This window comes from Lissotriton vulgaris, chromosome 9, assembly GCF_964263255.1.
Source record: "Lissotriton vulgaris chromosome 9, aLisVul1.2, whole genome shotgun sequence".
NCBI lineage: Eukaryota > Metazoa > Chordata > Amphibia > Caudata > Salamandridae > Lissotriton > Lissotriton vulgaris.
In genome coordinates, this window is record NC_141697.1 from 141,876,869 (window position 1) to 141,888,950 (window position 12,082).

A 12,082-nucleotide genomic window follows, 5' to 3' on the forward strand; every position below is an offset into this window, starting at 1 on the left:
AAACACATCAGGTAATCTGACTTTGAAAACATATTTGGTTCACCTATGACTGGTACATAGATTTTCTGTAAAGAGTTATTTCATCATTGACCTGACCCCACTCGTCTCCTTCAAAACAATATGATGTTACTTGGATGGTAGTACATGCAGTATAAATGAAGGCTATAGAATGAGACAGAAAAGCATTGAAATAAAAAGGGAGCGTCTATTAATTTGCCGTTTTACCTCTTTTTGATGGGACGGTCATTCTATGAGCCTGTCTCTGGAATGTCAGTATAGGCCAGGAATAAACGCAGTATCACTTTAACCAAAGCGAGGGCAGCAGTGTGCAGAAGATTCTAGAATGACCAGCGCGAGCTCTTGTGACGTCATGGAAAGAATGTTGACGCTGAGGTGAAGAGAGGGAGGAGGCAGGAGGAGCAGGCGGTTGAAGAGGAAGCAGGTGGAGAGCAGAAGGGGCAGAGGTCAAGAGCCGCGGGATATCTCAGGTGACCTGGGTGGAAGCCTCACTCCAATACAAAGGTAACTGAGTTAAAGTACTATTTATTTTGTTAAAGGGGGGCCTCTGATGGGCGATTCTGAGAGGGGACCTCGTTTCTTCAAACCTCAAGTGTGTTTCGGTGAGCCAACGTCCCTTTCTTACTAATAAGAACAGCGAAAGAGATGAGGACCATCAAACAAGCAGCATTTGAGGGGAAGCTCCTGGAACAACTAGCATTTGAGGGGAAAAGCTCCTGGAACAACCAGCATTTGAGGTGGCACTCCTGGATTCACAACATTGTGCAGCACTGCGGCAATCCCTGTGTTTGCCTGGACACAATTATGTCAATGGGCGCTGTGATTGAAAGAGTGGTGTGATGGAGAGTGATGGAGAAGGAGAACAGAGCAGGATAATCCTGGGGTAGTGAACCCACTAATAGAGACTGGTGAATGAAGCTAAAGCTTTAGAAAATGTAATGTTTATGGCTCAATGTAAATACCTATTAATCAAATAAAAGCGCACTGTATCGTGCTGGGCCCTGTACAACGGTCACATGAGGTCGTTGTGGAAGCAACAGTTTCCTAGTTAGGGCGGATTGACTATTATTGGCTTACTCTGCCTAGGACTGCCATGCCAGACATGGCACTCCCAGGGAGGAAGATCACATAGTGGAGGTGCCAGCTACAGGGAGAAACTCCCTGAGCCTCGGGCCATTGTCATTTAGTTCAACAAGAAAATAGATGCTGCTTTGGGAGTTGTTTCTTGGAGAACAAAATATTTGAAGAGCAGGCACAGCAAACACGGAGTCCTCAGGACAAAGGCCTTCAGTGGACCTGATACAATGGTGGCTTCACTGAAGGAGTAGGGATCCCTACCACGGAAGTTATCTTTAAATCTGGCAGATCATCCTCTGACACGAAGGGGAGACATCCAAAAGTTCCAGGTCCAGAAAAATAGAAGCACTACATTTATCAAAGTAAAGATAGTAGGGTCGTGGCTCATAGACTGAGTGAGAGAGAGATTTTGGATGTGTGTGGGTTTGGGTGGATGAGTGTGAGTGGGTGGGTGCACTTGACTTGACATGAGTGCTGTTATACCCCTACAGCTCCAAACGGCAAGAAGTAATGTGAGAGTTTTCATTTGTCTCAAGCATAGTGCCTAGGCAAGAGAGTCAGTAGAAAAGCGGAGAACAAAGAATAACCTGCATAATCACATTGAGAGCTGCTGAAGAAATGTAGGCCTTTGAGTCTGTAAATGTGAGTGAGCGAGCCATATAGATTGGGAGTGCAAAATTCAGGTCCAAACGGGTCATTTCATGACCGATTTCCAGGATAACCACAGACTATGTAAATAGGAGTCAGATATGTTGTTTACTGGTTGCCAAATGCTGTTTTGCAGTTTTCAACCAGTATTTTTGTGACCAGTAAGGAATTTCAACAACCGACCTTAGTACTAATAGGTCGAATTCCGAATCATCATGGGTCACAATCAGAGAACAGGCGCACTAACATCATTGCTTGTATAAGTGAAAGTAAAACGAGCCCATGGGCTTGTTTTACTTTCACTTCATCAGTGCTCAAGGGGCATAGCTCAGCTCCCGAGCACTGATTACTTTGGAGGAGGAATTGTTGGAAAGGGGAGAATCTCCCAAGCAGGGATCCATCCACTAGGACACTAGGGACATGGGGGAAGCCACCACTTAGCAAAGGGCTTGTGCTCTCCCCACCAATAGTACAGTTTCAGTCTTTCTGTTCCCCGGGGGTCTGATGGAGGTAATTGCTCCTGAGCTGCCCCCTCAGATGGCAAAAAGCCCAATAGATACCAGGGAATCTAAAACAAAAATATAGGGGTGGGGGCTTCCCAGCAGGCATGGCCATGCTCCTACCTCATAGAAATATGATTCCAGCCTTTCTGCGCTCCCCCTGGGTGGCAGATGGGGGAATCACCAACCTGCTACCCCGTGGGAACAGAAAGCCCACTAGATAACAGGTAAATGTAAAAAAATATATATATATAGGGCGAGGGCTGCCCACCATGGGCATGGCCATGCACCCAACCAAGCAAGAAGGCAGGCAGTCTTTCTGCCCTCCCTGTGGGCGAATAGGAGTGGTTAGACCCAAGATACCCCCTGGTCCCCCAGGGTGCAGAAAGCACACAAGGCTCCAGGGAAGACAACACAGGACTGGGGCTGCCAACCATGGGAATGGCCTTGCCCCTTCCCCCAAAAAAGCACAGACAGTCTTTCTGCCCTCCCAGGGGGGAGGGGGAGGGGTGAAGGACAGGTGAAGGCAATAAGCCTTGATTGCCCCTCTGGGGAGGACATAAAGTCAATTAGACACCAGGGATTGCACTTATGCAGTAACGCACAGGCCAATAGACTTTCTGCCCCTGGGGTGGACAAGAGTATTAATCCTATATCTGTTCCTCCAAGGGGCAGAAAGACCACTAAACATCAGGGATTTTAAAACAAACAAAAGGAGAGGGTGGCCTATCCCGGCATTGACTCATACTCCTGCCCCAGAATGGGCCCTATTGTCTTTCTGCCCCCCTTAGGGTACTAGACACCCAGGAGACTCCAAGGTTGTGTGCCTTATGCCTCAAACTGAACCAAAAAAAAAATCACATTTTCCACACATATCTGTGAAGAAAACGTCTAATCTGCTGGGAGTCCCACATTACCTACCAACCAGCATTCCCCAAAATCCCCTGATAAAAATGGTACCTCACCTGTGCGGAGGGCCAATTGAACTTTGTGTGAGTAACAAGGACCCCCTGAATGAGAAATAATAATATTCCTAGGACAGGGAAAATAATTATGTGTATAAATTCCTAGACAATAATATAACAATTGAATAGGAAAAGGTTGCAAGAACAAGAACATATAATAGAAAGCTTGTAGTCGAAATTATTATTTATCTATACTAATATAATAAAGAGAGAGCCCAAACCTTTGAGGCGGATAATCTCAGGAACCACAGCACCAATCACAACACCCAATACAGCGTTGGAAAGGGCAGTTGCAGCAGAAGGACATAGGCTATGCAGACGCCCACCATATACATTTAAAAGGTAAAAGAACCGTGCCAGCAAAGTAGTCCCTTGTGGGCGTGTCTGTGTAGTGCTGTGGGCGTGTGCTGGGGGCGTGACAAACGCTGGGGGCGTGTGGTACGTTCTGCCCTTCATGCCATGTCTCATATCGTGTGCTAATCCCACCCTACTCTCTTTAAATACCCCTGCACCCCATAATCATAACCCACCCTTACTCCTTAAAATACCCCAACACCCTTAAACACTAACCCATCTTAACCCTATAAATATACCCTGTACCCCAAAACCCAAACCTATCCCTAAACCCTAAAAATACCCCTGTACCCCAAAACCCAAACCTAGCCCAGAACCCTATAAATACCCCTGTACCTCAAAACCCAAACCTACCCCTGAACCCTAAAAATACCCCTGTACCCCAAAACCCAAACCTAGCCCTAAACCCTAAAAATAGCACTGTACCCCAAAACCCAAACCTACCCCTGAACCCTAAAATACCCCTGTACCCCAAAACCCAAACCTAGCCCTGAACCCTTAAAATACTCCTGTACCCCAAAACCCAAACCTACCCCTGAACCCTAAAATACCCCTGTACCCCAAAACCCAAACCTAGCCCTGAACCCTAAAAATACCCCTGTACCCAAAACCCAAACCTAGCCCTGAACCCTTAAAATACCCCTGTACCCCAAAACACAAACCTACCCCTGAACCCTAAAAATACCCCTATACCCCAAATCCCAAGCCTAGCCCTGAACCCTAAAAATACCCCGGTACCCCAAAACCCAAACCTACCCCTGAACCCTAAAACTACCCCTGTACCCCATAACCCAAAACTATAAATGAACCCTTAAAATACCCAAACACCCCAAAACATTTACCTCAGTACCCCAAAACATATACCCCTATACCCATACTTACCTTATCCAAACATGCTTTTACCATTCATGCATTTACAACGAATTTAGTTGTAAATGTATGCGTTGTAAAAGCATATAAAATGTAATGCCATGCGTTATAATTGCATTGCGGAGTCATGGTACTTTCGTAATAAAGGTATGCAGAGTTATGGTATGCGGAAAGAAAGTTGGGGAATAATGGGTGTTTACCCTCCTCCGGTAAGTACATTGGAGGCACGGTGGCCCACATCTCCAGCAACATACTCATATTTTTTCACCACCCATTTGAAAAATGCACAGGTCTCTCTCATTGATGGCAACAAGAGAGAATCACAAAGTTCCCTGGAAGGACTGGGTAGAAAGGGATGTGTGTGTGTGGTGTAGAAAGAATTAACCAAGAGGGAAGGAGGAAGGGGGAATACCCTCTTGGGAACTAGAACCCTCACACACCCAGCAAGCTAGGTGTCATGCTTCATCATATGGGTCCTGCTCCTCGTCAGACTGGCGCTGCAATGTCTGACAGGCACCCGCGAAGGGGCTCTTTAGCGGAGATCTTTTGTTCCAGCCATATGGTGTATGCGTGTAAGAGGGCAGGTGAATGTGTAGTCGTGGATAAGTGGTGGTGAATTAAAAAAGGTGGGTTAGTCCACAAGGAATTTTAATGGTGTGGCTAACTCCCTTTGTTTAAAATAGTGGGAGGGGAGATAGACGCCACGAATATATGCGACGAAAATATCTGCAACCCTCTGTTTAGGTCGACATGTTTCTTGCTAATCTAGCAATTCCTCAGGACCATAGTGCTCAGTACTACACAGTGAATTAAAAACGTGATTATACAACCTTGGTTCTTAAGGTCTGTGATGGGACAGGCCAACTGGTCCTGCCTTAAGTAATGCAACCCTAAGCGAATACCTAAGGTGCTTCGCAGTCTGCTCTGTGGGACCTGCACAGAAGAGTCAGGGACCCAGGCGGTGTGCGGTCTCTGCCTGCAAGCCTACCCCCACGCGTTATCCGTACTGGATCTGGAGCGACTCTCTCATTGATGGCCAGCACCGACATACACTTTTAGACACACCTCCCGCCACAAGTTCTAGAATTGCGAACTTTAGAGCTGGGGAGCTACGTTCAAATCTCGGCATCAGCTCAACATCCTGTGATTCCAGGCAAATCGCTTTGTCTGCCCGTGCCGACCACAAATGAATGTGTTCTTCTGTAATGTAAATTGTGCTCATGCCATGTTGTCGAGTTTGCGCTATATAATATTGCAAGGAAAAATAAAGTAGGGAAACTCGAGTTCACACACTACTGAACGCGCACTCTTAGGTGCATCAGCAGTGCACTGTGAATCAGAGCGTTTCACAGGCCTGTCACAAATAAGAAATGCTATCAAATCGAAATCCTACAAAACAATATACTACTGGCCGGCAGCAATTCATACCCGGACAACGTCAGGACGGGCTGCTAGTTATATATATAAAATAGCAGATCAGCAATTACATAATCATTATTAATGCATACAATGTTGAATTAAAAACATACAGTAATTAATAATAAACAATCAATAAAAAAACATGTGAATTAATAATGGAAGGGCTATTGAACTTGACACAGTAGGCCATATAGCGTTACATGGATAAGTCAGTGATAGGGGTGGCTGGGGTATTTGGTGCCTCACTCAGCCGCTACCCATGGAAGCCAGTAGCGTAACAAAAATTTAGAAGGCCTCCCTACAAGGTATACACAAAGGGCCCTCTCCAGATTTATTCCAGAGCTCTCAGGCCTGAGTACTGTGCTGAGGGGGCCCCCTGCAACTTGGAGCCCCTCGCACCGCAGGGCCTGCCGGGGCCTGTGTTACGTCCCTGATGGAAGTCTACCAACCATGGACATTTTTGAAACTAGAAACTAAGGGGACTCCAGGGTTGTGTGCCTTGCGTGGATCCTCTGAGATTTTCTTAACCCACAATGCCCTGCAAACCTCTAACTTTGACTGAAATAACACATTTTCCTCACACTTCTTTGATGCAGTCTCCAATCCACAAAAGTGCTACCACCCTGCATTATCCCACTTGTGGTAATCAAAAAGTGGTGCCACTTGTGTGGCTGGGCCTAGTGCCTGCGTCAGCAATGGATCAAACCAAGGACAAGTGCTCCCATTGACCTTGGTTTGATCCGTTCCTGTCAGAGCTCAGAATTGGAGGGGGAGGAGTTTTAAGGGGTTAATAGTCACACAGGCGTTTGCAACCATTAAAATGCTTTGAACATCTGGCCATTGTGTTCCATTTAGAAACGTTATCTCAAATTCTGAAAGTGTGGCATAGATCCTGCTCTCCAGCCTTCGTTTGACACCCCTGTTTTATAGGTGCCGCCAAGTCAGTCTGCGGCTGATGTTGACAGTTACCATGGGAAGACTATTTGTAATCCACCTACCTACCTCTGCCAGTAACAGGTGCGAATGAGATTGGCAACTGACTCAGTCAAGTGCTGAAAACAAGACTCAAATCTTGTAGCCGCTGCAAAAGAAAGATTGCTTGAAAGGAATTAAAGGCTCATTGGGCTAAGGTTTATGGATTCTGGGTGAATACTTGACATTGAGAGACACCATCACAATTCCCTATTCACAAGAAGGGAGCGACTGTGGGTCCATCCTGCCAGGATACATTTATTTATTTATTTATTTATGTATATTTAATAATAGAGTGCACTTATCAGAGGGATGCTTTGCACCGGTAAACCATGCATGGAATAGTCACTGTTGTAGATCAGAAGTCTTTATAATAAGGAACATAGCCATGCTTTTAAGGATTTCCTAAAAACTAGTAAAGGACGCTGGCAAACGATAAGGGAAAAGCAAGGATTTCTAATACTTTGCTGCAGTTTTTGAAAGGGGTCTGCAGCCTGAATTGGTGAAAAAACATGCACTCACAGATGAGTTGATTTGGTTGGACATTGGTCATAGTAGACTATCAGTTCTTTTTACACTTAGGGGTTTTCACCCGTTTGGAGACTGAAAAGATAGTTCTTAGAATGAGAACAATTTAGTACATGCTACGATTTCTCTTTTCTTCCCACAGAGTATAAGTTTATTTTTCCTTAGCCATGAATCGGCACCTTGCAGAAAGTTAAACAGAGTTTCAGATCTTTGGCTAGGATCACCATTACTTTGTAAGATTATCTTGGTGTCACCAGTGTACAAAAATAAGGACATAATAAAAAAAACTGGATGAGGAAAGTAAATGGGACAATCCATAAATTAAACAACTTCATTTTTATCGCAGTTTCAAGTTGGAGACCTTTGACAGTTTTGTTAACACATATATCCATTTGTGCTGTCCTCGCACTGCAGGCAAGAAGACATCTCAAGGCAATGGGTGGAGCTGCGCAGGAGGTTGAAGCTGCACAAGGAATCCTTGGGCACCATGAAGGAAATGCTGGGGCTCCTGCGTGACATTGACACCATCACAGAAGAAATAAAGGCACTACAGGTATGCTGCTGTGGACTCTGTTCCCCTATTCCCCAACTTCTGCCTTCCATGTGCTCTGGTTTGGCACGTTGGTGCATAGTATGGCTTCTTATGGTCTTGCTTGACAGCTCATCTGACCCCAGACAACAATGGCATTCTCATAACCAGGAGAAGGGTTTTGGTCCTCCCACATGTTGGGAGCTAGGAGTACTTGTTTTGATGGAGCAGACGTTGTGTACTTCCACAAAGAAGTACTTGCCCTTCATTCAGCTGTGATCATTCTGTTATTTATCCTGCTTCTTGAGCTAGAACTTTCGAGGGCACACACATGACATTGTAATGTTATTAAACTGTCTTAGATGATGTATTGTGTTTTTTTAATCTGGCAGCAGCACAGAAGGGAGGAGGGCGTTCATTAACTTAGGTATGTGTTAAAGACAATGGGCTTTTAAGGATGGATTGTTATTACACTGTGCTAAAGACTTTAGGTAGTTATTAATGTATTTATTGTAAAATCATTTTTATTAGCATTTTGCATTATACTATTACAACATAATCAATGCACATCACAGCAATACAGTCCATGACTCTTGGGCTACATAGCAAACAGAGGGGAGTTCCCTCAGTAGCCGTCCTCTTCCAATTAAAGGAATATCATCACATATCTCAGAACGTCATCTGGGCCAGTTTAACCAAGCAGATCCCAGCCCAAGAAGAACTGTTCTTTTTATAAACCCAAGCATCTTAAACATTTATTAGCGAATCAGGATATTGTACAGGAGCTTATCCCAAATTATAGTGCATTACATTAGTTTTAATACGGAACCCATGCAGTGACCATTTAAGAAGTCAATACATAAAACCAACATCTAATAATCAATATATGTCATTCAAATGTCGTCGAGAGGGTCATCGCTGTCCTATATGGAAGCTGGTCCAATGCCAGTCTGTCATGCAACAATCCAGCATAATAAAGAGAGGGAGAGGAGCATCTATGGCAATAGTGGGCATGCACACATACGTATATATGTACTTGAGGTCGGGTGGGGGAAAGTAGTCTCAGCATCATTTCCAATAGTGCTCTTTGGTCTATTTCACCAAATGGCTTGTATTCCCCATAGTCAGCATCGGCTGGATACTGTATGAGTCTTGGGATCCTCCCTGGCAGTAGACCATCGGTCCGTGAATGACCTCATCAGCACTTCATATGTCAGGAATTGGCCCACAGGCAACCCATATTGTTCCAGTAATTCTTCCAATGAGATCAGAGTTTCTAGTTGGAACCAGTCTCCTACTGCAGGCAGTCCTACATCCGTCCATGCTATCTAGCTGTGGCACACTATAGCATGTAATCGGGTCACCATGAGGAAACCTCACCAATGCTGGGCATATTGTGGGTGTCTACTTGTCAGTTGCATACAGCGCTTCCAGTAACCAGGGCCATTGACAATATTATCCCCGGTCTCGGAAGCTCCACCTTTCGTGCCAAGAGTTTTACCAGTTATGCCTCTTGCTTAGTAAATCTGCCCATCTGCCCCATTTCTTCCTGCCTAGTACCCGCCAGCCAATGCGTTACCCATTGTAGCTGAGTTGTTAAATAATAAGGTTCCAATGCAGGGGCCTCCAGCTTCAGGAGGATGATGAAGAGTCCCTAATGACGGCCTGTGTCTGCCGCCAACCCACACCAGCTCCCTAAGCATAGTATCCAATTGTTGGAACCAAGCTCCAGGGTTCTTAACCAGGAGATTGGCTCAAAAAATATAATAGATGCGGTAACATCACCATCTTAGTTAGGGGAATCTGCACCATAACGGTACATATTAGGGATCCGCAGGAAGAAATACATGTCTCAAGAGATTCGAAGATTACGCCCAGATTCCCTTCCCTTAGGTCATCCTGAGAAAGAAACACCTGGATTCCCAAATATTGAAACGTCGTCAGGCCCAGCTTAACTCTTATGTCATGGGATCTGGACACTGACAACCGGCCATCACAGGGAACAGACAGGTCTTGTACACTCGGAGGCCAGAGTACTGCGTAAATTCATCCAACAAAGTCATTGCATGCTGCGCCCCGGTTGAGTCATTGTTGAGATAAAGTAGAAGATCAGCGGCATTCAGTGAAATTAAATGCTCTCTACCATCCACCATTACCCTGTAGCCTGCCTCTTCCCATCTGAGCAGTTCTGCCAAAGGTTCCATAGCCATGGCAAAATAAGGAGGCAACAACAGGCATCCCTACCTTGTGCCTCTATAGATATCGTACCTTGCAGAGATACTATGTCCTGTCTTAACTCTCGCAGTGGGAGCTGAATACAACAGTCAAACCCATTTCACCCACTGTTCCCCCAACTGCATCTGGAGCATTGTCTCATAAAGATAATCCGGAGCGAGTTGAAAGCCTTCTCTAGGTCAATTGACATCATGACAGTGCAAAGGCGGGTCAACACTCCTGGGTGGTATAGTACATGATACAACCTACGAAAGTTATGGGATGTACTCCTTGCGGCTATGAATCCATTTTGGTCACTATGCACTAATTTCTTCATATATGGCAGTAGCCGGTGCACCAGGACCTTACTAAGAACCTTAAAGCCCATGTTCAACATTGACAGGGGATGAAATGCAGTGACAGGGGGCGCCCTGCTTCTTAGTCTTTGGGAGAGGGATCACTATGGCTGTTCTGGTTGCATCGGACAGAAAGCTTTTGCTACACACCTCTGCATTTAGGGTTTCTAGCTGGGGGCAAGAGAACCACCAAAGGCTGCATAAAATTGTGCAGGAAGGCCATCAGACCCCGGCGTCTTTCCATTAGCCTTCTCCTTAATGGCAGCCCTAATTTCCTGGGCTGACGCTGGACTGCCCAATTCTACCCTGGCTACGTGGTCCAGTCCCCACAGGGTCACTCTATCTAAGAAGGCACTTAAGCCGTCTACGTCCATTGCTTCTGGTCTTCCATAGAGGGATTCATAGTATTCCCTGAAAGGGGCATTGATCTCACCACGGGCATAAAGTGGCGTATTATCACAGGAACTCACCTGGGCAATAGGCACCCCTGGATTCCGGACATATAAGCCAGGTGAGCAGGTATGTTTTCTTCGTCATGTGCCCTCTACACGTACGCTTTGTAGTTGAGACAACACTGGCGCTCCAGTGTGGCATTACACAGATCCCTGATCTTGAGGAGCCTGGATTGTGTATGTTCATCCGCCCCCAGAATCAAATTCATGTAACTTAACATCCAGATCTAGTAGTGTATTGTTAAGCTCTTTCCTCACTCCCTAAGTCTTACCCACACAGTGTCCTCTCACTACCACTTTAAATGCTTCCCATTATACCGCTGTGGACGAGGCAGACCCCGGATTGCGTTAAAAATAATCTGTGACAATGTTCGCTAATGTATCCCTGAAGCATGCATCTTCTACCCATTGGGGATTAAGTCTAGCTGAAGGAATCTCTGGATGGTCCCTGATAGGCCTAAACTTCAGGAGAAGCGGACTGTAATCGGACACTGCACGACCCAGGTACTCAGTGTGAGACACCCATTGGCCAAACCGTGTGGAGCAAAGAAACCTACCAAATCGAATGTGCAGATGGTGTATATGAGAGTAATAGGAGTATACCCGATCTGTTCTATGCTGTACCATCCAAACATCTGCCTTGTCCCAACACTCCAGCCAATCTCTGAAAACTTCTGAGACTCTGTGCGCAGGTGTCCATTGTAAGCGGGTGGAGGTGGAGTGATCTTTTACAACATCCGTCAGACAATTAAAGTCTCCCCCCAAAAAGAGGTTGTTAGTAGCAACTGAGGCCAGTTGGGTGGATAATGTTTGCTGAAAAATTAACTGTTCTTGGTTTAGAGCATAAATGCTTCCCAAAGTAATGTCCTGGCCCAGTAATCTACCTTGCACTAGGACATAGCGCCTATCCTTGTATTTCACAATTTGCATATGCTCAAAGGCTGTACCCACCCTAACCCATAAAAGAGCCCCCCTAGCCCACGCTGAATATGTGGTCGCAAAGATATGCCCTCGCCACCTCCGTCGTCATTGCTCCCCCTCACATCCAGTAAGGTGTGTTTCTTGTAACATGGCTACCTGGATTCCCTACATCATCAGATATCTATGGATGTTACTCCGTTTAGAGGTAGGCCCTATCCCCCTAATGACTTAGGGCCGGAGTTACTCGGAGAGACGCCGT

General features: G+C 45.7%; 1 protein-coding gene across 1 annotated transcript in view; it reads left to right on the forward strand.

Annotated features, from left to right (window-relative positions):
* SPTBN5 (spectrin beta, non-erythrocytic 5) overlaps positions 1-12,082 on the forward strand; it is a 2,284,272-nt gene that overhangs the window by 192,812 nt on the left and 2,079,378 nt on the right. The window contains exon 8 of the mRNA XM_086937224.1: positions 7,766-7,904. Within this exon, the coding sequence (XP_086793350.1) occupies positions 7,766-7,904 (139 nt within the window). The remainder of the gene's footprint in view (positions 1-7,765; positions 7,905-12,082) is intronic.